This window comes from Leopardus geoffroyi, chromosome D4, assembly GCF_018350155.1.
Source record: "Leopardus geoffroyi isolate Oge1 chromosome D4, O.geoffroyi_Oge1_pat1.0, whole genome shotgun sequence".
NCBI lineage: Eukaryota > Metazoa > Chordata > Mammalia > Carnivora > Felidae > Leopardus > Leopardus geoffroyi.
This window is the reverse complement of record NC_059342.1, coordinates 76878576-76906541: the sequence shown is the minus strand read 5'-3', so window position 1 is coordinate 76906541 and position 27966 is coordinate 76878576. Positions and strand designations below refer to the sequence as shown.

The 27966-nt window shown below is 45.0% G+C and overlaps 1 protein-coding gene across 4 annotated transcripts in view; it reads left to right on the top strand.

Annotated features, from left to right (window-relative positions):
• The window catches only part of ASTN2 (astrotactin 2), an 879885-nt gene that overhangs the window by 242621 nt on the left and 609298 nt on the right, over positions 1-27966 (top strand). For 2 of the 4 annotated variants that reach the window (XM_045469025.1, XM_045469023.1), the window contains exon 4: positions 19659-19811. The exons of 1 other annotated variant lie outside the window; for it this stretch is intronic. In XM_045469025.1, the coding sequence (XP_045324981.1) occupies positions 19659-19811 (153 nt within the window). The remainder of the gene's footprint in view (positions 1-19658; positions 19812-27966) is intronic. One more of the 4 variants, XM_045469024.1, reaches the window with a different exon arrangement.

Below are 27966 nucleotides of genomic sequence, written 5' to 3'. Positions count from 1 at the left end.
CTAAAGGACGTGTGGAACTTGTTTGGACAGTTGAAATGATTACCTATGCCTTTTCCTCCTTCTGTAAGTTTTCTCGTTTTGTTTCTCCTTTCTGGGATTTTCCTCTCCCATCTCCCCATATGTGATTCTAACATGGGCTTTAAGGACTAGTTCAAAAGGCTCTTGCTCCATGAAACATTCTCCAACTTTTAACCCGCAGCTCTTTGCTGTGCTTGTTACGAGGTTTAATTCTGCTTACTTTTACAAGAGCTATTTCTATATACCTTTCGCAAGAAAAACTACAAGAGACTGCTCATCGTTCCCATTCCCTTTTTCCTCATCATCATTCCACTGTGCCTCTCAGAAAACCTACCCCTTCTTTAGAGCACAGAACACTACCTATATTGGTATGGGGTGAGGTTTTTGTCTTCATGGATGGAGTTTTTATAAGCTGGGGTTCACATACTTGCATTTCATTTATTAAAAAAAAATCTTTATTATGTGTCCACTGCATTCCAGTCAATGCCATAGGTGCTGGCGTTATAACAGTTAACAAAATAGGCAATGTCTTTTCATTTATTTAACTTATATTTGGAAGAACAGATAATAAAAAACCAAATATGTAACATAAGGGCAGGTGTGATTGTTTAATGAAGAAAAGCAAAGCAGAACAAGGGGATAAAACATGAGGTTATAAAGAAACTCTGTACATTTAAAACCTGTTACAGGCATCTCAGTAGCCCTTTTGTATGTATTTGTATGTATTACCATTGTTGATACAAATGAGGAAATCTCCAGGTCATGTGATTCATTACCCCTTCTGTGTTGCCATGGCCACATGTCTTTGACCTGACCCCCTACACTCTAGGAACTTAGACACTGAGTGGTATGGTTTTCATGGTATAGTGAAAATTGGAAGACATATAGGGTGTCATCACTTCAGTGACAGTTCAGAAAATATTCACCCTCCATCTGCCACTGTGAGTGGAGCATACTTTCCTGTCCCGGTGATACTGGCCTTGGCCATCTCACTGACTTTGACCATTGACACGTTAGCAAGTGTGACACAGACAAAAGCTTGAAATGTACTTACACAGTGGAGTTTCCTCCTCGTGCCTACCTTCTCACATCTCTGTGGGAATATGCCCCAGAGAGCCTGCTGGTCCAGAGAGGATGACAGACTTATGAAATAGACCCGAAACCAACCTGCAGCTTGTAGCAAGCAAAGCCCAGTCTAAGCAACCTAACTAACCCTGACTTGACCCCCAGACACATGAATGAATACAATTTTGAATGAAACAAAAACATTTTTTTGGAGTGTTTCCTAATGGTAGTAACTAGCTAACACTAGAACCCGGGATTGCATTTCAGCTTGTCCATCTTAGTTCTTCACATTGGCCAACTTTCTTAACTCCTTACACTCTCAGCTTCTTCATCTGTAAAATGGATTTAATAAAAAACAAACTTCATGGATTTCTGTTGATGGGGAGGTCAGATGATATGTAAGAAGCACCTGATCAATGCTCAGTAGTTTTTTTCTCTCAACATCTGAAAGCTTCGTGCATGTTTCCTGGTTGCCTACTAGAAATATGCAAGCAAGCTCAGCTCCCAGACGTGGACTCTGGCCAGGGTTTTTGGACTGCTCTGGCGTGCTCCTTGCTGACTTCACCAATCTTCATTCTTCTCTCTCAGTAGCGGTTCCAACCCTTTTTTTTTTTTTTTTTTTTTTGCTTGAGAAATTTCAATAAGTGTGTAGCACTAGTTGGATGGTCCATGCTGGCATTTGAGCTTCCAATATGTGTTTATAATTATGCTGTATTATCTTAATTACAATGATGTGAGGAAGGGAGTAGGGGGGAAGGATTTAAAAAGAAAACCGTTCAGAAAAATGCTCCGTGAAAAATAACCCACAGTTAGGGGATGACAGGCCTGTGATTGGGATTGTAATTGGAAATGGCACTATTAATACAATACTTATTCATTCTATATAATAAAAAAAATGGGCGCGCTTTTTGCAATTATCCAATTCCAAATGAAATTAACATTCCGTGGCATTTCCCATAAATGGTTAGTTTGCACACATCGATGGAGACAATTAGCTTGGAAGTGAATGACGGCTGTGACTGGGGACAGGGTGAGATAGGGAGGGTCATGCCCGTCCAGAAGGACAAGAGTGAGAAAAGAGATTCAGACATTGCTGAAGATTGGAAAACCATGAAGATCAGAACAGGCAATATATCTGGTATCCTGGAGAGGCAGTGAGATGCCAAGGATTAGACTTGCCAGGTGTAAGCCACAGACATTCTGTGATAAGCTTATTGAACACACGAGTGCAAATATTTGCACGAACTGAGTTTACTTAAGTTTTAAGTTCAGATGTCCACAAACCCCCCTGCTCATTAAACTGGTACCCTCCTTGGCTGTCTGATTGAACCCGTAGTCCTCTAGAAACCCTAGAATCTGGGTCATGGTCTTGCCCAACAGTCTCTGCCCTTATGCCACTTACTCACTGGGGTTGATGGTCAGATGAAGAAATTTCTTCTTCTATGATTATATTTTTCTTTTCTGTAATGAATGTTTTGATCAAGTTTTGCAGGCAAGTTGATTATGGCAAGGAAAACCATCAGTGATTCTTTTATAATTGAAAAGGGGAACATTCGGATAAATTTAGATATATTGAGATGTAGTTACCTCTCAAATAATAATCAGATACCATTCCCAGGGGGAAAACCAGGATGCATTCATGACTTCTCTGTATCTCCTCCAATTTAGATCTAAGTTCTATTGTTCCTGTCTATTCCAATGCCTATATATATATATATATATATATATATATATATACACACATATATATATTTTTTCAAATATATATCTTGCTTTCTATGTCCTTTTTTTATTTTTTTATTTAAAAAAAATTTTTTAACGTTTTATTTATTTTTGAGACAGAGAGACACAGAGCATGAATGGGGGAGGGGCAGAGAGAGAGGGAGACACAGAATCGGAAGCAGTCTCCAGGCTCTGAGCCATCAGCCCAGAGCCCGACGTGGGGCTCGAACTCATGGACCGCGAGATCGTGACCTGAGCTGAAGTCGGACGCTTAACCGACTGAGCCACCCAGGCGCCCCATGTCCTTTGACATTGCCATAGTCAGTGTCTGTATTTACTTTGGTCTGGACTTACACAGCCTCTTGTATAAATGCAGTCACTAAAATTCATCCAGTGTTAGTATCTTGACTCAACCAGTAATTAGTATTGGACCCTGAACACAATTTGAATTCTAAGCTTAAATTCTCCTACAAAGAGCAATTTATTGAAGTGCTTATGTCATACGGCTGTTCTGAGTATTAAGTTGAAAAATTCAGGTTAAATGCTTAGCACAGTTACTGGCACATGCTGAGTGGCTCGATACATTTCAGCTCTTTTTATCATGATTATCATTATCCATTCTTTCCTCTCTTCCACACTGGCAATCGCATTGATCTTTCTTAAGTACCTCTCTGACAGTACCTTTCTTCTGATGAAAATCTTCCTGTGTACCCATATATTTTAAACACCTGTATGTGTAATCTTCCCTGTTATACAGACTGCAGTTCAAGTCTTCAGCTTGGCATTCTGGCTTCTCTCTGATGTGTTTGTTCACAGCCCTCTTCTCACCTACTCTGCAGCATTGTCCCTCCAGGAACGCTGAACTCCAGCCGTTATAAGTGACTTGTCAGGTTTTGAACTGAAGATGACTTTGGAGTTTTGCATCTTTATATATTTGCCACTTTGGAAAACTCCCTCATCCTTGTTTGATCTACCACACCCAGCAGCAAAAATGTGGCTTTAGTCCCTGTGCTTTGCAGGTGAATGCTGAAGTCAGCCAGACAGGTGGACTTTTCTCTACACTTGGCTTTCTGGATATGGGAGCTCCATAGCTTCCTCTGGTCTTTTTTGTTTTTGTTTTTTATTTTGGTTGCTTGATTCATGAGGTAATTGAGGAAGTCTCTTTTATGTTTAGCCCAACTCAGTCCAGCTGTAATTTAGCTTCATCCTGGTGTAATTCACTGCATCATCAGGCTCTTTTGAGAACTGACTCTGAAATTTCACCTGGATGACTGACTTCCAGCAGGTTTCTCACTGGCTTGGATCCATATGTCTTTTTTCGTTCCCATCTGTAATTGCTAGAGATGTGCATGTTTCCCCTCCATTTTCCTCATCTGCATCCAAATACAGCTCAAGAGTAGATGCTCTGACCATGAAGAGAGGCAGGTGGGAGGTTAATGGGCTCCCTTCTTGTCAATGTCTTCTTTGCTCGGGCATCATTAACTTACTACAAACAGGTGGAGACTTGCCAATCTGCTGCACAGCTCACGACTTGCTACTGTAACTTAGCTATGCTCTACCTAGAACCAGACAATGGATGAATTGATTCTGAGCCCAGATGCATGGACAGGAGGGTTGGTGCCTGTGTGAGTGTTGGAGGGATAAAGAAAGGGATTTGGAGGTGGGGGGGGGGCATCTTCCCGATCTTATGCATATGAGAACGAGGTGAACTTGAGTTTCTGCTAAGGCGAAGACAATTCATTGTAAGATGTTTTTCTTCCTCCATAATTATTGAAAATCATTTATAATAAAAATTAGAACCTCATGGTCTAAATTTACAGAATGGACTTTTAGGATTATCATTGATCTGGTCTTTTAGTTCATTGTTACTTAATATTTGAATCTCTTCTATATGTATTTGGAATGTGGCACCTTTGTTTGATTACTTTCAGTGATATAGTGGGTTCCTAAGATAATAATATTACTATTATAGCTGTTACCGATACTATTATTTTTAAGATTATGGATCTTGGTACCAGACATATCTAAATTTGAATCCCATCCCTCCCACTTACCACCTGGCTTATCTTAGGCCAGTGGTTATCAACCAGGGATGATTTTTGCTCCTCCAGAGGTATTGAACAATATCTGGAGACACTTTCAGTTGTCACGACTTGAGGAGGGGTCTACTAGCATCTAATTGGCAGAGGCCAGGGAGGCTGCTAAACATCCTATAATAATACACAGGACAGTCCTCACAATAGGGAATTATCCAGCCTCAAATGTAAGTAATGCCGAGGCTGAAAAACCTTGCTTTAGTCAAGAACCTGAATGTAGTCATTTTCCCATCTGTTTAAAAAAAAAAAAGGTAGAGAGTTTGCTTCACAGCATCATTGAAAATTAAATCTTGGACATCTTACCAGGTGCTTGGCCCAATGTAAGTATTAAAAAAATGACTCTTGTAATTATAACATCTAATAAGCATGTATCGTGGTACATGGGACATAGCAACAGTGGTAAGAATAGGAAACAATAGTATTAGAAGCAGTATTAGTCCCGCAGTCCTTCAGATAACTGTAGCTCCTGTCTTAATGTTCCTCGTGATACCATTCCCAGCCTTCGTCTCAGACTCGCTTCTCACACCTGTCTTGTTCTACTTTGCTAATAATACTTTTTTTATTTTTAAAAAATGTTTCTTAGAGAGAGAGAGAGAGAGAGAGAGAGAGCGAGTGGGGGAAGGGCAGAGAGAGGGTGACAGAGGATCTGAAGCAGGCTCCGCAGTGACAGCAGAGAACACAACACAGGGCTCAAACTCACGAACTGCGAGATCATGACCTGAACCAAAGTCAGATGCTTAACTGACTGAGCCACCTGGGAGCCCTTATGTTGCTAATATTTTTAATGTGACATTCAGATCTCAACACAGGCCCCTAGGTGTGGTCTGAGCAATGCATGTTGGAGCTGTTGCCTTCTGGGTCTAAGGCTTTATGTTTCTATTAATGTTGCTTTTGCAGTGGTTGCCTTACCGTTCCCTCACACTGAGATCTCCGATGCTCAAATTATTGAGTGGAAATGACATAAGTGAGGAGGAGAAGGAGGAGCACCCAGCTGAATGTGTGTTTATGACATGTACATTTTGGTGAGGGCTCCAAAAAAATCTGCTTGGACACTTAACGGCTAACCCAGGCATGTTGGGTCCAGCTTCTGGAGGTTTAAATCAGGAGATGACTGATAAGAGCTAATAGGTGAGGAAGAAGAGGCAGACACTCAAGAGGAGAGAGATAGCACATGTGTATAATCCCAGAATACCCCTTATCAGAACAGCAGCAGGAGCATAGGATCCCTTCCAGGGCTCTCAGAACCCACAGTGTTGCCACTACAGGATCTTGGTTTGAAGGTTCTGTCACAGCCTCTCTCTCTGTCTCTCTGTCTCTGTCTCTCTCCCTTCCTCCCTCCCTCTCCCTCTCTCTCTCTCTTTTTTTTTTTTTATCACATTTCTCTACCTCATTGTGCATATTGAACAAAATGAGAGCATTCCTCAAGACCCATCTGCCCGTGCACGCAGCCTCCCTGTGCAAATGGCTCCCTAGGATGGATCTCTATTATTTCACCAAAAAACATCAGAGGAGGAATTTGTTCTGCTCTGCTAAAGACATGATTTCCAGTTCTTTCTACTGCCTTAGCTTAGTTTTTTGACTGCTCCCTGGGAAAAGGATGGAGGAAAAAAAGGAGGTATCCATAATACTTAGCTGAGCTAGTTTAGCCAGGACTGAATAAGGAAAGAAGAAGATAATTCAAGATCATCTAACCATGGAATAAAACTAATTCCTCAGATACATGTGTGAGCCCAGATCCACTCAGCAGCTCCCGTAGGTGCTTGGGATAGCTTCAAGCATGCCACAGCCTAGTCCCTCTTTTGTTCCCTCCACATCCTTCTCCTGTTCCTTCTGCTGTCTGCATCATTTCAGTAGTGATTAAAACCACAGGAATCAGACCAGCCTGGGCCCCAGATCAAGCTGTGTTCCCATAGGGTGATACTAATGTCACCTGTTCCCCAAGCTTGTGGCGAGTGGGATGTGAGCTCATGGTGCCTGGCATAAACACTCAACAAGTCGACAAATACGAGTGGTATCACTAGTGTGCTTATGGAAATCTTTCCTGTGGGCCTCCTCAACCCCATGAAATAGACCAAGAACACCTGAGGATCAGAGAGGCAGGGTCACTGAACTCAAGGGTGATGTATGCTAGTAGGCAGATCTGGGATTCGAACCTCAGTGTTTCTGCCATGTTGCTTTGTCTCACTTCTTTGATTTTTTTTTCAACGTTTATTTATTTTTGGGACAGAGAGAGACAGAGCATGAACGGGGGAGGGGCAGAGAGAGAGGGAGACACAGAATCGGAAACAGGCTCCAGGCTCTGAGCCATCAGCCCAGAGCCTGACGCGGGGCTCGAACTCACGGACCGCGAGATCGTGACCTGGCTGAAGTCGGACGCTTAACCGACTGCACCACCCAGGCGCCCCATTTGTCTCACTTCTTTGTATGGACGTTGGCGGTATGATTAAGGATGTGAAAAAACAATTTAGAAGCCCAGTCTTTGTTAAGCTATAGTGAAATGGCAATATTACAAACTGTATAGAGGCCCAGCTTATCACATGCTATGACATGCATTTCACAGAAATGTTTATTTCTTGAGGCTCAGCGAGGCTGGCTGAGGTATCCAAAGTCACACAGCAGCTGAGATGGAACTGGAGATTGGGTCTTCTCCCAGATCTGCTGAGTTTTCGATTTGGGGTTCTCTGCTCTCCCCTCCTACCGGTGTTGCTCTCTGGTTTTCTCCTTTCGTTTTCGTGTGGTGGTAGCCTGTAATCATGAATAATAAAGCAAGCCTGCTCTCACTGTCATGGAGGAATGGGAAATTGAAATTATAAGTCATTAAATGGAAAATCCCGAGCTTTATAGTAACGCCAACTCAGCCTCAATCCATTACTGCCTATATATTTAGCCAGTCTATTTTTAAGAGTTTAATATTGAGAAATAGGACATATTTATAATGCAGCTGCATTAATTTTACTCCAAAATTCCTGCCATTTGCTATAGTTGACTTACGTGTGTTTAAATTTATAACCACCCTTTTGCACTGGGAAGATAGGCCCTTCGTTTAAAGTAAGATGGGTGGTAAGTCTGCCAGTTGAAGTAGTAAGATTGTACAAATTCCATATTCTGCTCCCTGGTAAGCCCCCTCCCCCACCATAGCGTGGCTTAGTAATGGACTTATGTCACAATGTGTATCTTTCATTCAGTGCCCAGTCATACGCACCTTGAAACCTTTGTTCATTCATTCACCAAGCATAGCCCACCCCTGCAGGCTCTGAACAGATGCGTTAATAGTCTTTATGTCACCACAGAGGCACAGCTCCGTTTTGGGTCATTGTTATTTCTTAGATGTTCTTCATAATTGCTATTAATAGGGACTAAAGGGAAGCTGGCTAATGGGTTACTTTCATCAACTCCAGTGTGCAAGCCAGTTCATTAAATCACGTTTATTGGTCGCCTTCCAAAACAATCCATGGAGTAGTATTTAAAGATATTTGTCCAGCACTGCTGCTCAGAGGTTATATGACATTTGAAAAATTAATTAACCTTGGTGTGCCTCACTCACCCATTTGTAAGATGAAAATAATAATACGTATCTCGACAGGTTGTATACCAGTCAGTCAGGCCACAATAGTGCGGCATAACAACCAGCTACAAAATCTCAGTGGCATCATATGATAAACATCAGTTTGTCATGTGTCTGAGGATTGAGTGGAATGTTCTTCTCATCTTAGGTTTGCTCATCATCTGCAAGGGGCTGGAGTCAGTGACTGGGCTCTAAGAGTAGGGTGACTCTGTTCCTTGCTGCAGAGGTGTGAACCTACCGTGTGTCATTCATCCTGTGTGCACCAGCAGGCTAGCTGGGACACGTCTCCCTCATGGTGCTGGCAGGTGTAAACGTGTGAGCAGAAGTCTGTGGTACCTCTTGAAGCCTATGCTCACAACCGACATACGCTGACTTTTACCCAAATACCATTGGCCAAAACAAGTCACACAGACAAGAGCAAATCAAAGAGCAATGAAGTGCATTCCATATATAATGAGGCTCTAGCAAGGGTGCCAGCAGGGTGGGGGAGGCAGGGTGAAGAGACAAGGCTAATAACTCCATGCACCACAGCCCATTATGAAAAATACATTAAATCATGGCTATGTTTACCTTAAAACTTATCACGTTGTAAATACTCCATAAATGGTTAATATTATTATTACTGCTATTAATGATTACGTGACTAATGAGATGTCCTTGAAAATTGGAATGGTATATTTAAGTGAACGTTGGTACTAGATCAACCAGAGAAGTCTAAGCTAACTCTCTGGTGGGAAATGTAAAACCGAGAAAAGATAAAGTTTCTGGGGAGGAAGGGAGTAGGGGTCCAAGGGTGGGCATCTCCCCTCTCTGCTGCCAGAAAACAGCTTCCTCTGGCTGTATGATGATGGAGCTAGATCTTTGTCAGCAACACATATGTTTGAGGCCTGGTAATTCCTAGAAGTCAGAGCACGAACTTGAAAAGCATGGCAAAGCAAGGCAGGAGGGTAGACAGAGGGCCATGAGCAAAAGTTTTGGATCCAGGATTTGTGTTACAGCCATATCCAGGTCCCAGATTATGGCTACATCTCTGGGGTAACCATGATGGGATTGGCTGAAGTAGAGTGGAGATGAAACCCATGAACTCTACAGGAGCCAGAGATGATAGTAAAATTTATACTTGGGAGGACAACAGGGAGTCAGAGTCCATAGTCCTTAGTCAAAGGTGATGAGTTACCCAAAAAGGAAGGGAAGGACTCAGCATGCATTAGGCTTTGACTTGGTGCAAGGCCTTCTGCAAGCTTATCTCACTTAAGCCGGCTAACAATAATGGTAATAAAGGCTATACTTTGCTGAGTGCTTAATCCGTTTTGGGTACTGAGCTAAGCACTTTGCATATGTCATTGCATTGAATTTTAACCAGCAAAACCCCACAAAACCCCATACTTCTGCAGGGAGATTTATGCTCAGGGTTTTACAGGCCAAGAACTGGGTCTTAGGGCAGTGTAAGAAACATACCCAACACCTAAAGCCACATGGTGCATAAAGAGAGAATGGCGGTTACACCCAAGTCTGTCAGATTCCAGGACATGCATGCCCTGTACCCAGAGCATCTGAGACAACAGGAATAGGCACAGGAAAGGGTGGTGGGGCTGGAGGGCAGGGCTTTCTAAATAGGTGGGCTTTTGATCTAGGGTTTGGGAAAGGAGGTAGGAGTGTAACAAGAGCCACCCTTGTTCCCAGCTGCAGACGGATGTTCTCGGTAATAAAATCATCCCCACTTTAAGCTCAAGAAGCACCAAACCAAGTGGAGCTTTCTCTACAATCCTTGCCCCTGTCGCCTGCTGATGGCACTCTTTATATAGCCCTCTTTACCTGGCCCTGAATGCCTTAAGGCTCAGGCGAGTTGGCATCGACTCCAGGAATTTCCCACAGCCTTTGCACTTGCAAAAGGAACTGGAGAGCGTGTTCTCAGTGTTCTGGTCACACCTCTCTGGGCATTTAGCACCCTCTATCCTCATGACACTGTTTTAAAGGAGGGGTGATCTTCAGCCCATCACTGTGTCCCCAGTGCCCACTTCTGGATACAGCACCCAGTGATGGTGTTGGCTGAAGAATTCCATCTGTACAATGTAAGTGGCCCTCCATTCCCAGGACATGCAGACCCCCCCCATACTTGGCCTTCCTGTGCAGTTACAGAAAAGATGATTCTGGAAGAGGAATCTGGCTAGCTCCTGTGAATCCCAGCAGATTCTGGACTTGAATATGCCCCACAGGTTTGGGCAGAAGATCCACATTTGCTATGACTGATGTGCTTAAGATCTTTTTGGCAATAAAAACAACAGTATTAACTCTCATTTTTTAAATGCTTCCTCTGCATCAGGCACTGTGATAAGCATTTTAGCATCTCATTTAATCCAAAAAACAGCTTTATGAATTTGGAATCGCAAACCTCAGCTTAACACTCGGGGAAGCTGAGACTTTGGGTGGTTAAATGATTTGCCCACATCTCACAGCTGGTGGGAAATGGGGCTTATTATTCCAAAGAGCAGCTGATTCCAAAGCCTTTCCGTAGCCACACCTTGCTGTCCAGGTGGTAAACAAGTGACCAAGAAGGTGTTGACCCTACCTATCCAGTTACTTGACCCTTTCCCTCTTGAACACGACTTGTTTGTCTGTTGATTCAACTCCAGCCCAAACTTTGGAAACCTCTTTTGCTTCTCCGGGCTCTATAAAATAGGAGATTGTAAGGATAACATTACTGAGAGATAAGAAGACTTTGTGAATTCAAGAGTAGTGTTCTTGCGGTTACCGTATTCATTTTAGTGAAAGCACAATTTCATTTACATTTAGAATACAGGGCCACGGAGCTGGAAAGAATCTTAGAGACCATCTGTGTCCTGGCTAGGAGGCCGTGGAACCAGCTCCAGAGAATCTGGAAAGTATTGTGTTGTTAACAGAACAGAGGGAAAGATCACTAATTCTAATTCCGTCATTCAAACTTGATACAGTTCTCCAGCAGAAATTATGACCACCCTACAAGTCTGCAGTATTAGCTGACAGGCCCAAGATCCTGTATATAAGAAAAGGCTGTTCCCAAGTTTTCCAATTTATATTTGCTGCTGTGTGTTCATTTGTCTTGCCTGTAGGCGCTTGCTTGAAGATAAGCTGTAGCAGGCATCAAAGGTTTCAGAAAATGTGTGTGAGAAACAAGCTAAAACTTGAGAAAATTCTATCCATCAACTTTTTATCCCTGAGAATTTGGAAGGGGTGGCCATTTAGAAAAAAAGCATATATGGGTTTTACATTTGTTCTGGAAGCGGAGTATTGTCATCTGGCTAAGGAATGCTGACTGTTCTTAATTTTTGTTTTTTCTTTTCATGAAGAGGGTGGCTCCTACATGAGATGTAATGTTGGATTCAGTGATTGGACTCTCGCAACTTCCAAATTTGATGGCTTTTTCTATTTATAACAGGTCTTCCCAGCTGGCGTGTGCTTTAAAACTGGGATGTCTTCTTTTATTACCGTCCCCCCAAATCCTGGCATCTAGACGTGCTCAGTTTAAAGCCTGGAGACACAAGCGAGGTCTGTATTTGTCAGGGTTGCCCAGAGAAACAGAATTAATAGGAGGGCTTTCTGTATCACTTATTGATTATATATATTTTCTATCTCTCCAGCTGTCTACCTCTTTCTGTCTCTATCAGCATCTATCTAGAGGTTTGTTTGTTCATTTATTTGTTTATTTGTTTTAAGGAAATGATTCCTGTGATTCTGGAGGCTGACAAGTCCCAAATCATTAGGGGAGACCATTAGGCTAAAGATGCAGGGAGCATTTAATGTTGTAGCTCGAGTCTGAAGATAGTTTGCTGGCAGAATTCTTTGTCCCTTGGGGGAGGTCAGTCTTTTTACTTACTTTTTTAATGTTTATTTATTCATTTTGAGAGAGCGAGAGAAAGAGAGAGAGAGAGTATGAGAGAGCAGGGAAGGGACAAAGAGAGAGAGAGAGGGAGAGGGATAATCCCAAGAGGCTCTGCACTGACAGTGCAGAGCCCAGCAATGGGACTCGATCTTATAACTGTGAGATCATGACCTGAGTCAATATCAAGAGTCAGACCCTTAACTGACTGAGCCACCCAGGTGCCCTAGTCTTTCTTCTTTTAACCCTTCAACTATTTGCCTTGCTCAAAGTCTATTATGTTAAATGTTAATCTTATCTTTAAAAATTGTTCACAGAAATATCTAGAATAATGCTTGACCAACTATCTAGATACCATGGTCTAGACAATTTTATACATAGAATTGAACATCACTACATCTGAGGTTAAAGTTATCTTAGAATTTGGGGAATCGGAGAAAAGTACTGGAAACAGGAGACCTTAGAGTTGGACTTTGGTCTTCTGTGGACTTGTATTGTGACTTTGTCTCTTAGTGCCTTTGTTTCCACATCTAAATAGAAGAGGAACTATACTGGGGTGCCTGGGTGGCTCATTCTGTTGAGGGTCTGATTTCGGCTCAGGTCATGATCTCACGGTTCGTGAGTCCAAGCCCTGCATCAGGCTTGCTGCTATTGGCACATAGCCTGTTTTGGATCTTCTGTCTCCCTGTCTCTGTTCCCCTCCCCCGCTGCCTGCCTCTCTCTCTCTCTCTCTCTCTCTCTCTCTCTCTCTCAAAAATGCATAAATATTTTTTAAAAAGAAGGAACTATGTATTTTCTAAACGAATTTTCTTTAAAATTTTTTTTCAATGTTTATTTATTTTTAAGAGACAGAGAGAGCGTGAGTAGGGAAGGGGCAGAGAGAGAGAGGGAGACACAGAATCCAAAGCAGACTCCTGGCTCTGAGCTGTCAGCATAGAACCTGACATGGGTCTCTCACCCACAAACCGTGAGATCATGACCTGAGCCAAAGTCAGATGCCCAACTGACTGAGCCACCCAGGCGACCCTAAATGAATTTTCAAAGTGGGTATTTTATAATGCAGATGATTTTCAAAATGAATGAATGAACAAATGAATAGATGGATGGATGGATGGATGGATGGATGAATTGACCGACTAGTCGTGAAGCCAAAGGGTGAACAGTAGGAAGTTTGGTGATGACTGCTCTTTCTTGAGCACTTACTATGTTCTAGGAGCTCTGTTAGACAATTTATGTACATACTTCCATTCTGTCCCCCCACAGCCCTACAGACAGTTACAAAGGAAGAAACTGAGCACCACTGTCAAGGAGAAGAGAGTAACTCAAGCTCACACAATGGCAAAGTTGACATTGGAACCTGAGTGACTTTTTCACTCACAGTAGTCAGTATGGTCAGTTAATATCCACCTGTGGCTTGGTTCTCTGAACTTAGGTTCTGTAGTGAGATGAAGCTGAGAAAATGGGGCATGAGTTGAGCCTGAGCCTAGGACCTCCAGGCTGGACAGTCTTGGCCATCAACACTGAGCAAGATTCCTCTGGCATCACTGCTCACTCTCCAATCAGGTTGAGCCCCTGGCTCCAGACAAGGCCGGGTGCTTGGGGCTCCTTGCCTGGATGGTCGGAGAGGGGCTGGCCTGTCAGAGTCACTTTCCAGGCCCTGAGAAGTAACCTCCAAACCCCAATACTGGGCTATCCATTTCCATCCACCGACAAACCTGAAAGAATCTGTGTAGGTGAGTGCAGTGGATGGCGCTAGGGTCATCAGTGTCGCTGTAACCTAGGTCCGAATCCCAGCTTTGCCACTCCTAAGCTGTGTGACCCTAGGAGGTTACCTAACTTCTCTGAGTCTCAGTTTCCTCATTTTGAAACACCAGCTAATGATCCTTACCTTTCAAGCTTGTTAGGAAGAATAAAGGAGGAAAGTACAAGGAGATGCCAGGCTCTTTGGCCTGGCAAAGAGTTGGTATTCAAGCATTGTGAATTTTCTTCCTACACAGGCTAGATGAGTCTAGAAAAATTAAAGAGGGTGATGAAAGTGAAACAGGAACCTATATAAGTGTTGGTCATAGGGCATCCCAGGCTGTGTGGGGAGGCTCTGAATGCAGATGGTGGGGTTCTAGGGTGGACACAGCATGTGGTGCCTGGAGTGCAGGGCGGAGGACCAGGCTGCCACTTGCCTGGTATCTGGAAACTGTATGCCTTTGCAAAGGCCCTCAAGGTTTGCCCTGTCTTCCACCTCTCCTTCCCCTTCTCCTGCCTCGTCTTCCCCTCTCCTGGCCTTGCCACTCCTCCCCCCCACCCCCTGCCTTCCTGTTCCCTGTGTATTATTTTCCTGCTCTCTCTCCTCCCCTTCCACTCTTCTCTGCCCCCTCCTTTTTGCCCCCTGCCTTTACTGCTGAGCACACTTTTCCTTTCCATTCTTGTTTTCTCTTTTCTTCCCTCCTCCCCTTTCTCTCTTCCCTTCTCTCTGTCTCGGGGGCCGGGAAGGGGGGGGGGGGCTCTCCTCAGGCGCCAGCGGTCTATACCCATTAAACTTGACAGTCTCTCACATGGTAGAAAGAGATGGCTTCCCCCTGCCCCCTCCTTTCCTGGGCCCGCCGCGATGCTCAGATCAAGCACCATCTGTTGCATTCATCCAGGCAACGGGTGAGCATTTTGCTGCTCTAGGGAGGCAGAGCTCAGCGGGTACCAGGAGGTAGTGTGGCTTGTTTGGACAACGTGATATATTGATATTGCTAGAACTACTGAAAGGGATCAGAGGGTTGGGGGTGGGGGAGAGCGGGAGGCAGGATGAGATAGCCCACGGAGGGGCTTGTACAGGCTCTTCCCCTGTAAGTCTGGGCTCCCGGCACTGCCGCCCCAGCAAGAACAGCCAAACAGATGGATGAGATTTGCTACAGTCCCGATCAGAAACCCTTGCAGCTCAGAGGAGCAAACCTTCCCTTCCCGTGTCTGCCTCTCCTTCTAGCCAGTCCAGTCTGTGTCCATTTAGGAGAAAAGAAAGCAGAAATAGCAGGATGAGAAGAGGCTGATCTTTAGAATTGGTGAATGTCAGAAGCATGATGGAAAGGGATGCTGTATCAGTCAAGGTCTCAGCTGGACAAAGAAGTCACCTTCAAATGAGACTTTAAGGAGAAACTCAACGAAGCGATTATTTATGGAGGCGTAGGCAGAGTGAAGAGAATCAGCATGAAGGTATGGAGGAACCAGGGACAGGAAATATCAGGAAGCCACTACTAACTCCTTGAACTGAAAGGACGGGGAGGAGAAATGGTTTTCCTGGAGCCTGTGAGGACGGGATCTGTAGACAGGGGCCCCTAGCAGAAGCTGTAATTGTCTAGTGTCCCAGACTCTCAGGAATAGGGTGCAGAGACCGGAAAGGAGCAAGGGAAGACCTACTTCCAAATTCTTGCCTCCGGCCTCCTACGTCCCACTGGGCAAAGCCAACTGATAGCCAAACAACAAGGAGCAGGGATGTGGTGCATAGAAGGTCTGCCTCCAGAACGTGGGGCGGGGCAGCATGAACCTGGGTGGCAAGGGATCAGGGGGAGCAAATGGAGAACAGCCAGTACAGAGCAGGAATGAACACACGTTCCATTGTTTGCACTGTGCCGGAAGCTCATGTTCTTAACCACTACACATAGTGCTTCTGTACTTTAACAAGGAGTGCGTGTGTGGGGTCTCCATGGAGTCTAGTTCTCTCTTGTGAGTGTGAGACGCGCATAACCTGCCATCTACTTGGCACCTCTACCTAGACGTCTGGAAGACACCACGTGTTCGTATCTCAGACCCAACTCGTGTTTTCAGTCCTCTGGAACGTGTGCTCTTCCAGGACTCTCATGGAGAGGTGCCTTCAGGTGACCATCATCTTGTGTGTGGACTGCTGCACAACTGCACCATTTGCTTGGTTGGTCTCCTCGCTTCCATTTCTGCCCCTTTCTCCATAAATTCTGCTCTGTGCTGCTGGAACGATCTTCCCTAAATGAAAATCTGATCAAGTCACTCTTCCGTCTGAAACCGTCAGCGTGTTCTGTCCTTGATAAGCTCCAGAAGGGTTAGGGTTGGTGTTGGGGTTAGGACTTCTGCCTCGCCAGCATGATCTCTTGCCAGTTGTTTTCAGTGTTTCAGGCCCAGTGAGTGGTGGAGCAGCCCCTTTCGTATTTCTTCTCCTCAAAGGGCTCTTTGGACTCTTCCCCCTGACTCGTGCTCTTATCACTCACCGCTTCCTTCCTTCCTCATCACTTGATTCACTCATACTCTTTTCAGACCTTAGTCCCACTACGCATTTCTTGAAGTTAGTGTCCATGATGTTCCTAAACTAGGTCATATTCCGCTAATAGAGCTTCTTATATCCTCTTTTAGCTCTCATTTGTGCTATATATCACTTATGAAATTTTACATGTAGATGTCAGTCATTTCATTAATCTTGGTCTGTCTTGTCTATATGGTGAGAATTAGGAGGGTTTTGGTGGTCTTTTCACCATTGTACCTTGTTCTAGATGGCACACTTGTGCCCCCCCCCCCCGAGTCCTATATTGAAGCCTTAACCTCGATGTGATCGTGGGTTGTCTACTTGGACTGACATAAGAACGTACTGTAGACTGGGGGGCTTAAACAATAGACATTCATGTTCTCATAGCTCTGGAGGCTGCAAGTCCAAGATCAAGACAGCAGCACAGTTGAGTTGTGGCTTGCAGATGGCTTCCTTCTCACTGTGTACCCACATGGCCTTTCCTCAGTGTACGTGTATGCTAGGAGAGCAAGAGGAGAGAGAGTGATTTCTTCCTCTTCTTACAAAGACACCAATCCTATTGGATTAGGATCTCACCCTTATGACCTCCTTTAACTTTAATTACCTATTAGAAACCCTGTCTCCAAATATAGTCACAATGGGGCTTAGGGCTTCCACATATGAAATTTGGAAGGACACAGTAAAATCCACAGCAGATTGTATTTGGAGTAGATCTTTAAGAGGTCATTAAAATTAAGTGACATCATAAAGGTGGGCCCTAATTGGATAGGACTGTGGTGTTAGAAGAAGAGGAAGAGATCTCTCTCTTCCCCTCCCTCTTTCTCTCTGTCTCTGCATCTCTGCCTCTGGTTCTCTCTCCCTACCATGTACACAGGGAGAGTGTGACAGTCTGTGAGCCAAGAAGGGAGACCTCACTAGAACACAACCATGCTGGCTTCCTGGTCTCAGCCTTCCAGCGTCCAGAACTGTAGAGTAGCCAGAACTGTTAAGTAGCCCAATATATGACTTCTGTTATGATGGCCTGAGCTAAAACAACATTTCCTGTGCTTGTCTCAGGTACATTATGGTTTTTCTGAAAACAGTGTTGAATGGATGAATGAATGGACAGGAAGATGAATGAAGGCATGGGTGTTGGCGCACATGTATGGGTCCCTGGATTCCAGACTATGGCGTGCTCTAAACTCTTGACCACAGTATAGCCCAACCCTTACAGTATGGGGCCAATTACTCTCATCTCTGGGTTAAAAGACTGGGCTTGGCAGTGATTCTCAGAATTTGGAGGGTAGCTTCTTGCTGGAGGGCTGTGCATCGCAGGCTTGGGTAGGGAGTCCCATGTCCGGGATCTCCCTTGTGGTTTATCTTTAAGTATACTCAGTTTAGAGAACCTTGCCAGAGAGCAAGACAGGCAGGTGAGAAAGTCATAATGCCTTCATGTTCCATCTGTATTGTCGATTGTCTTTTCCTTAGCAAACATAGATGCTCTCCTGTGTCATCAAAGACAGAGCTTCTCGCAGAGCCCAGTGCCCAAAACAGCCATCTGGGTATGAGCTACACCCCAGATGCATCCGTCTAAGCTGATAACCTTACCTGGGAAAACAGGAGCTCCTTAGAAATGGGCATTGGTATGTTCAGAAGCCCTCTTTGTCCAGTCCGGTGAAACCCCTTCAAAGAAGCATGAATCTTTTGTGTGTACCATTTCCTGGCCTCAGACAGCAGGTAGCTTAAACCGAAGAAACGTCCTTGCCTCTAGAGACATAGATGGAGGGAGGGCTGAGCTTGAAGATTTCAAAGTTAGGACTCTCTTTGGGAATGTCTCAGAACAAAGGCAGTGAGGCCATTTAGACAATTTCCTTTGCCTCTTTCCTGTTTCCTCTCCTTGCCTTTTATGTTGCCTCTGTCCTTCCTTCTTGAGCTTTTCTGCCTTTTTTTTTCCTCTTTTATCTTCCACCTTTTTCTCGGTGCCCTTCTGACCTCACTCTCACCATTCTCTGGAACTTTCTACCTGTCTCAATTTTGCAATTTTATAGAAATGAGGCTACTAACTCCATCGAGGGTATTGATAAAAATGGAACATTGGGCTGGGAGTTAGAAGACTTGACTTTGCCACTTGCTAGCTTGGAGTGTTATATGCCTTGTTCGGGGAGGGGGGCCTCGGTTTCCCTAAGTTGGGATATTGTACCAAGTGATCTCCATATCACAGTACTATAGTTTTATGTCCTCAAATGTTGTTTGACCCACGGGCTCCCATCTTCCTTCACTGCCACTGTTCTGTTCAGGCCACTATGGGGTCTGGCTGGCTACCACACCGCTGCACTGGCCTCTCTCTCTACCTCTACATGCGTTCGCCACCCTCTCATTAGGAACTATTGTCAAAGGGACTTATTTTGAACGTACCAGTTTTCTGTTTAAAACCTTTCGGGGAATAACTTCTGCCATTAGGATGCAATCCGAGCTCCTTGATGTGACTGACAGTGACCTTACCTCTCTGGTCTCATCTTCTCTTTGCACGCTCCCTTGGAGCCACATTGAACTGTCAGTTGCTCAAGCACCATGTTCTTTCTGGCTTTGGATCCTTGCACATGCCTCTCCTCCTACCCAGGCAATCTTTCTTATCCTAAATCTCTTTAGTAACCCTACCCTGATTCTACCCTCTTTGCTAATTCCTACTCATTCTTAAGGTGTCTGTGTATATAGTGTCTCTTTCAGGAAGCCTGCCTTGATTCCCGATGGATGACAGGACCCTTCTTGGTGCTCCTCTAGCATTCTGTACTGTCCTATCGCAAAAGTATTGCAGTTTTGGGAATGCCTAGCTATGTGTCCTCCCAAGCTATGAATTCCTTGAATCATGGATTGTGTCTGACTTTTCACCACCATATCTCAAGGGCTGGGGGGGATGCCTGCAACATGGTGTGTGTTGAATGCACAAGTGAGGAGGCCAACAGATACATCTATACTGGCACCTGTGGCTTCTCCATCATTATGGGTCAGGGAGGGAGCTCCAGGGACTCAGGGTGGCCAGGCCCAGTCCTCCAGGGGCCAGGGGTGGGCCGAGCCCTAACCTCAGCCCCATTGCCCACCCTGTAGCAGCAGCTGAGGCGACGCAGGAGACAGTGGAGTCCCTGATGCAGAAGTTCAAGGAGAGTTTCCGCGCTAACACGCCCATCGAGATCGGTCAGCTGCAGCCAGCCCCGCGCAGGGCCTCAGCAGGGAGGCGGAAGCGGAGGAGCAAGTCTCGAGGTAGGCCCTTCCAGCACCTCTTGCCAGGGTGTCAGCGGGCTGTCCCCGGGTTCTGCGGGTCCAGGAAGAGCTGTGCCCCCTTCCCTTGCTTCCCTGGACTCATAGAATCGTGCCACCTTCTCCCCGATCAGTCATCTCAGCGGAGGCTTGAAGGCAGCAGACCTGTGCCTCTGGGTGTGGAGCCAGGGTCTCTTAGCTCCGGCTGCCTCCTTGGAGATGGGAATGGACCAGCCATCTTTTGTACAGGCTGAGAAGATTAGCAACAGTCTATGGAAAGTGCCTAACACGGAACCTGACGAGCACAGCCGGTGCTCTTTAAATTGTAGCTGGTGTCACTTTGGAGGGCGCAAGGGAGGCAGATGTTCTCGTGGAAGGCAGTCCTCAAGCTTGGGTCCCAGAATGGGTTTTGGAGTCACTCTTCAAAATAGTATAGTATCATGGTCAGGCGTAGGAGCGCTGTAAACCAGACAGAATCAAAATGAACTTTTGGCTCTGCTGTTAACTAACCGCGTCACCTTGGGCAGGTGGCTCTGTTTCTCCAAGCCCCTCTTATCACAGGGTTGTTATGCTTTCTTAGCGTAGCACCCAGCCCAGCATGCAAGAAAAAGTAGATCTTTCCCTCCTCCTCCTCCTCCTTTCCCCATTCTCTCCTCCTCCTCTTCTTCCTCCTCTTCCTCCTCCTTCTCATCATCATCATCACCGTCACCATCACCTTTTTCTTTCTCTGGTCATCTCTGTGACTTTGTAAATGGGATGAACCCCCTCATCATTGCCTGACGTCCAGACTTCTTCCCTTAAGTCCACTCCATAGCCTCCAGCTCCTCTCTGATTCTGGTCTCTCACATCTCTAGTTCCTGTGAACATGGTTCTGATGATGTCACTCTTCTCCCAGAGCTCCATTGGATGTCTGGTGCCCTCGGGAGTGTACAGGCTTGTGAAGGTGACATTCAGGGCCACTGCAGAGCTCTTGCCTCTCTGCTGTCTCACCTAAATCTGTGGGTTCCACTTCCATGTTCCTTTCCATGGCATTCTCTCTGTCTGAAATGACCTAACTGGACCCTATAAGCAATTGTTGTCATTTATTGATACTTACTCCAGGCAGCAGGCTAAGTACTAAATGCCTCTTATTTGATTCTCACCAATCTTGTGAAGGAGATACAGGGTGATTCCCATTTTACAGATGACATCCCCAAGGCACAGGAAGCTACAGTAACTTGCCCAAAGGGATGCCCTAGTAAAGGAAGAGCTAGGAAGAAATAACCCAGCTGGGTTACAAACTTTTTAACTAAACCACTGTGTTTTATTTTATTTTATTCTATTTTATTTTGAGAGACAGAAAGAGAGAGCATGGGGGAGAGGGGCAGAGGGAGAGAGAGAAAAAATCTTAAGCAGGCTGCACGTTCAACGCTGAGCTTGATTCCACAACCCTGGGATCACGACCTGAGCTGAAATCAAGAGTCGGACACTCAGGGGCGCCTGGGTGGCTCAGTCGGTTAAGCGTCCAACTTCGGCTCAGGTCATGATCTCACAGTTCGTGGGTTTGAGCCCCGTGTCGGGCTCTGTGCTGACAGCTCAGGTCCTGGAGCCTGTTTCGGTTTCTGTGTCTCCCTCTCTCTCTGCCCCTCCCCGGCTCTCTCTCTCTCTCTCTCTCTCTCTCTCTCTCAGAAATAAACATTAAAAAAAAAAAAAAAAAGAGTTGGACACTCAACTGAGCCACCCAGGCGCTCCTAAACCACTGTGCTCTGAGCTAGTGAGGTCCTACCTGTTTTCCCAAACTTAGCTTGCATGGCACTCTGTGAAGGTATCACTGCCTGTTAGTCGGAATTCACTCTGAATTCTTACATGTGTGAGTTCTCCCATATCTTTCCGTATGTGTTAAGTGCCGAGTTCATTTTTGTGTAATATAATTTGCTCATCCGGCTCTCTCCTTAGCTAGACGGAGAATTCCTTGACGGCTGGAACTGTCTCACTGTTCGAATCGTCTTGGCATTTGTGGGCCTCAATCAGTGGCTGCATGCATGGTAGACATTGCTTTTTGTTGAGACGATGCCTCGGTCTTTGTCCTGTGAAATCCTGAATCCTATAAAAAAAAAAAAAAAAAAAAAAAAAAAAAACAAGATCGGCACATTAACCTGAGGTCATAAATCGAGGCAGAAGTTGATAATGGCGTTCCTTTCTGGAATTCACATGGTAAACCCCAGGTTGAGCCAATACAGAAGATAAGTAAGTTGCTTTGAGGTCAGCAGTGTCCAGTACTAATTCCAGCCCAGTGAACTTCCACTGTGCGTGGCTTTCAAAGAATCACCTGGATGTCCCTGAGTCTCAGTCTCCTCTTCTGCACAATGGGATGTCAATCCCTGCACCAGAGATCACTGTGAAGGTCTGATGAGATGGCGAATGTAGACACGGGGGAACGCTCAGCCAATGTGTGTCAGGAGCTGAATAGAATTCCGTCTTGTATTTGTTCTTTCTTACGTTTGTTCAGTGTCCCTGGTAGTTTCACTCAGCTTACTTATCCATCTGTTTTTCTTCCACCACTCACCAAGAATTCCCCTCTGAGACCCTCCCTGCAAATCCAGCCCCTGTGAGTACAAGTGGCTCCTGGTTCGTAACCTCCGCCCTTCTCACCGCCAGTCCGAATTCATTTCCTTAGTGTCATGTCCTGAACATGTGTTTTACCACTGAATTCTTTCCCTCGCCCCCTAAATCCCTCTTACGCACCGTAACTGTCCTAATGAGGCCTCTATTTTGGGCATTTGCACCATTTCTAATAATTCTGCATTAAGCAATACCATAAACCATGTCATGTGGAAGGGTTTTTTTTTGGGGGGGGGGAGGGTAGTCATCAAATTTAGTCTTCATTTTGGAATTTGTTTCCCCCTCTTAGAGTAGCATTTCAGAATTTTACTGTTAATGAAAACCTGTTGTTTGACTTAGATGATGATTGGATATCAACTTATTTTGATTTGCAAGTCAAATTGGGCCTAGGAGCAACCAAAGGAATGGGAAAAGATATTTGCACATGACATATCAGACAAAGGGCTAGTATCCAAAATCTGCAAAGAACTCACCAAACTCCACACCCGAAAAACAAATAATCCAGTGAAGAAATGGGCAGAGGACATGCATACACACTTCTCTAAAGAAGACATCCAGATGGGCAATAGGCACATGAAAAGATGTTCAACGTCACTCCTCATCAGAGAAATACAAATCAAACCACACTGAGATATCACCTCCTGCTGGTCAGAGTGGCTAAAATGAACAAATCAGGAGACTGTAGATGCTGGAGAGGATGTGGAGAAACGGGAACCCTCTTGCACTGTTGGTGGGAATGCAAACTGGTGCAGCCGCTCTGGAAAACAGTGTGGAGGTTCCTCAAAAAATTAAAAATAGATCTACCCTATAACCCAGCAATAGCACTGCTAGGAATTTACCCAAGGATACAGGAGTGCTGATGCATAGGGGCACTTGTACCCCAATGTTTATAGCAGCACTTTCAACAATAGCCAAATTATGGAAAAAGCCTAAATGTCCATCAACTAGTGAATGGATAAAGAAATTGTGGTTTATATACACAACGGAATACTACTTGGCAATGAGAAAGAATGAAATATGGCCTTTTGTAGCAACGTGGATGGAACTGGAGAGTGTTATGCTAAGTGAAATAAGTCATACAGAGAAAGACAGATACCATATGTTTTCATTCTTATGTGGATCCTGAGAAACTTGACAGAAGACCATGGGGGAGGGGAAGGGAAAAAAAAGTTAGAGAGGGAGAGAGCCAAACCATAAGAGACTCTTAAAAACTGAGAATAAACTGAGGGTTGATGGGGGTGGGAGGGAAGGGAGGGCGGGTGACGGGCATGGAGGAGGGCATCTGTTGGGATGAGCACTGGGTGTTGTATGGAAACCAGTTTGACGATAAATTTCATATTAAAAAAAAAAAAACAAAAACAAACTGGGCCTAAGAGAATTACTGCATTGTTTTTTCCCTAAATGTATCTCAAATCTGTGACCACTGCCATCTCTCACCTCCTGCTTGCAACTGTACCCTCCTCGAGATTCAGTCTCCCCAAAGTAGCCAGACTAATCTTTTTAGAACTATAAACCAGATAAGGTCACTTTCTGATTAAAATTGTTCAGTGGTTTCCTGGGGACACCTGGGTGGCTCAGTCAGTTGAATGTCTTGACTCTTTATCTCAGCTCAGGTCATGATCCTAGGTCACGGGATCAAGCCCCGCATCAGGCTTCACGCTGAACATGGAGCCTGCTTAAGATTCTGTCTCTCTCCCTCTGCCCCTCTGCCCTGCTTGTGCACATGCTCTCTCTCTTAAAAAAAAATCATTCAGTGGTTTCCTGTTGTCCTTAAAATACAATCCAGACTATTTGCCAAACTCCTGTTCCATCTGGATCTGGCTGGTGCTTTCTTTACTTGGCATTTCCTCATGGGCCAGCCACACTTCCTTCATTTTGCAGAAGCACAGCAAACGGTTCCCCACTTTGGAATCTGAGAACTTGCTGTCTCTTCCCCTTGCTGTGTCTCTTTACACCCCCCCAGCTGTTCTCCCACCTTTCAGCTCTCAGCTCAGATGTGAGTGCCTCACAACTGTCTTCCATGACCACCCAGTCTCATGCTTTCTATCCCAAGACCTGCTACAAAACCCTTTTTTATTTGTTCCATAATGTTGTGGTCTAAAATTATTTCTGTTTGTTTGCTTATCTACTATCTTCCTCTCAAAAAAATGTGTTTCATATTCATAAACCTAATACAGAGAAAGTGTTTAATAAATATTTGTTGAATGAATGAGTGCATTCACCTTAAAGATCATTCAAAAGTGGCTCAGTTTCCTAACTTTCAAGTTGGTGATGTGAGAGGGATCCAGGATAAACCAAAGCCTCTTGAAACAGACCTCCAGAGAATCTTGTTTCCTCTAGAGATAGACTCACTGATGGATGGCACATTAACTGTGCTCAAGTGGATGCTGTTAAGGCAATTTTCAAAATGGCTTAATAACATTGTGCTTGAGATTTTACTGCCACTGTTGGGTAAGGTTTTTTTTTGCAAGAGAGAATAAGGATAGTATGAGTCAGCCCTGTACTTCCCAGCTCATGTGCTTGCCACCATGGGTCCTCACGATTTTCTTGGACAGAAGAACTCCGTGGCCAATAAAAGTTTTAGAAATTCTGCATACTCCTTCTGCCTCTTGGAAACTCCCAAATGCATCTTAGACTATTGAAGACCCCCAGATGGGGGCACCAGGGTGGCTCAGTCGGTTAAGCGTCTGACTTTGGCTCGGGTCATGATCTCGCGGGTTTGTGATTTCAAGCCTCACATCAGGCTCTGTGCTGACAGCTCAGAGCCTGGAGCCTGCTTCAGATTCTGTGTCTCCCTCTCTCTCTCTCTGCCCCTCCCCTGCTCGTGCTCTCTCTCTTTATCTCTCTGTCTGTCTCAAAAATAAACACTAAAAAAATATAATAATAATTTAAAAAAATAAATACCTCAGGATGTCCTGTAGTACAGAAAGCTGAGCTTCTTTGTTTAGTTCAACAGCTGTGCAGCCTTCTTGACCACAGACTGTTTTTCCCCTTGGAACATTTATTAAAATCCTGAGGAACAGAAATGGCCAGAGGAACGCAACTGGAATTGCTCTGTTAGCCTTCACTGACCATCAAAAGCCCCCAGATACAGTATGAGGGTCTGAATCCTCAGTCTTTCACTGTCTGTCTCGTCCCCCTGTCCCTGAGGTGGCGTGGGCTTGCTGGCCCAGAGTGGGAGCTCCTGGCCTCTCTCTGCTTCAGTGCACTTCCTGCCCAGCCCTTGGTGCCCAGCGGTTCACGGCAGATGGAACAGACAGTGAAGAACTGGTGTCATGAAATTGAGCACATGGTTAAAAGCAGTTCCAATGTGTTTCTGTGGCTCTGGCTTCTTCCTGAGAGGCCTCGTGGACGCCCAAGTGCATCATCCTTAGGCAGACAGAGGAGGGCAGCGGGGGACTTGACTGCTGCCCTCATGTCTCCGACAGGGTTTTATGAGGCAGCTGTTGGCCACGCCATTCCCCGGTGTCCACAGGAAGTTGGATGCAAATGTGTTGGGACAAAAACGAAGCAGGGAAATACTGCTTTTGATGTCAAGAAGAGATTCCCATGGTTCATGACGTTTCGATAGTGGTTTAAAGGTGGGATTCTTGTAGTTGATATTGCATTAACCACTGTTGGCTGGCTGACTGATCTTAAGCAAACGAAGAAGCTGTTTTAGTCTCAGTTTTCCCATCTGTAAAGTAGTAGTAATAATACGAATGTTATATGTGGATTTTGAGATAAAACTGCAAAATGTGTAGCCCAGTGCCTGGCATTTGGGTGACTATCGTAAAGAGTAGCTGACGTTATCACCGTCATCTGTGTTGTCCTCATTTCACCTCCAGAGGCTCCCAGATCCACCCCATGCTCACTGCGCCACTGCCTGTGACCTGGTTGAGGTGTCATTGCTGCTTGTGCGGACTCCTGCAACAGCCCCTTCATCCACAAATCCATCTTCTACCCTGGAGGCTGGAGGGATCATTTTTTTTAATGTTTATTCATTTTTGAGAGAGAGAGAGACAGACAGAATGAGAGCAGGGGAGGGGCAGAGAGAGAGGGAGACACAGAATCCAAAGCAGACTCCAGACTCTGAAACAGCACAGAGCCGGACATGGGGCCCGAACTCACGAACCACAAGATCATGACCTGAGCTGAAGTCGAACATTTAACTGACTGAGCCACCCAGGTACTCCCGGAGCGATCTTTTGAAAACACACTAAATCTGCCCATGTCACTCTCTTGACTACAACATTTTCCTGATAGTCTGTCACTTGCACCGGGGGCATCTCAAGATTTTGCAGTGAAGTCTTACCAAAGGCAGGTGAGAATCAACACGCTCCCAGAAAGCCTATGGCTATGCTCAAAAGACATTGGTCATAAGCCCCAAATTCCAGGTTCCACCTAAAAAAAAATCCATGACATTCTATTTCATAATATTTCCATGCTTATTTTAGTTTAAATGATGCTACATTATTTTTTTAAGTTAAATTATTTAGCATTTTCTCAAGCTTTTAGGAAATAGTGATGTCCCAGGAAGAACACTTAACACTGATTATGCTCATATGATAAGGGTACCATCTTCAAAGGTTTTCTGTAGGATCAAATGAGACAATGCCTGTAAAGCACTGAGCACAGAGCCTAGCAAACGGTGCACGTTGAACACGTGTGCCCCATTGTTTTATTATTTATTATTTTTTAAGTTTATTTATTTATTTTGAGACAGACAGAGGGTGGGGCAGGGGCAGAGAGAGAGGAGAGAGATTGGACCCCAAGCAGGCTCCATGCTGCCAACACAGGGCCAGGTGTGGGCTCGAACCCACAAAGCCGTGAGATCATGACCTGAGCCGAAACCGAGAATCGGATGCTTAACCGACTGAGCCCCTATTAGTTATTATTTTATCACTCTTGTTTTATTATTATTATTTATGTCACTGCCCTTACCCATTAGGGAGGGATACATTTACTCTTATTTTTTATTTTTTTAGTATCTTTTAAAAGTTTATTTGAGAGAGAGAGCGAGCACACACGAGCGAGTCGGGGAGGGGCAAAGAAAAAGGGAGAGAGAGAATCCCAAGCAGGCTTTGCACTGTCAGCATGGAGCCTGATGCGGGCCTCGAACTCAGAAAACCATGAGATCATGACGTGAGCTGAAACCAAGAGTTGAAGGCTAAACCAACTAAGTCACCCAGGCACCCCATTTACTCAGTTTTAGAAGCCAAAATCTATAGGATGAAGGGAACATGTCTAAGAGGGTAAAAAAATTGCTATAGCTTGCCACACAAGACGTCTTGATAGCCTGACTCCAGCCTGCCCCTTAGTTCCCCCCAAATCCCAAGCCTCTGCATTCTGTGGTCTCGTGCACACCAGCCATCTTTCCCTTTACCCAACCTGCCTTCCTTTCCAAGTCTGTGTACGAACTGGGTTCTGCCTAAAAGACCCTGCTCCCTGCCGCCTGCCCCAAGCAGCAAATTGCTAGTCATTTTTCAGAATTCAGTTTCACATCTTATCTATGAAGACCACACGCCCGGCCCGCCCTCATTCCTTACCTCTTTTCTCCTCCTTACCTATTTTCTCC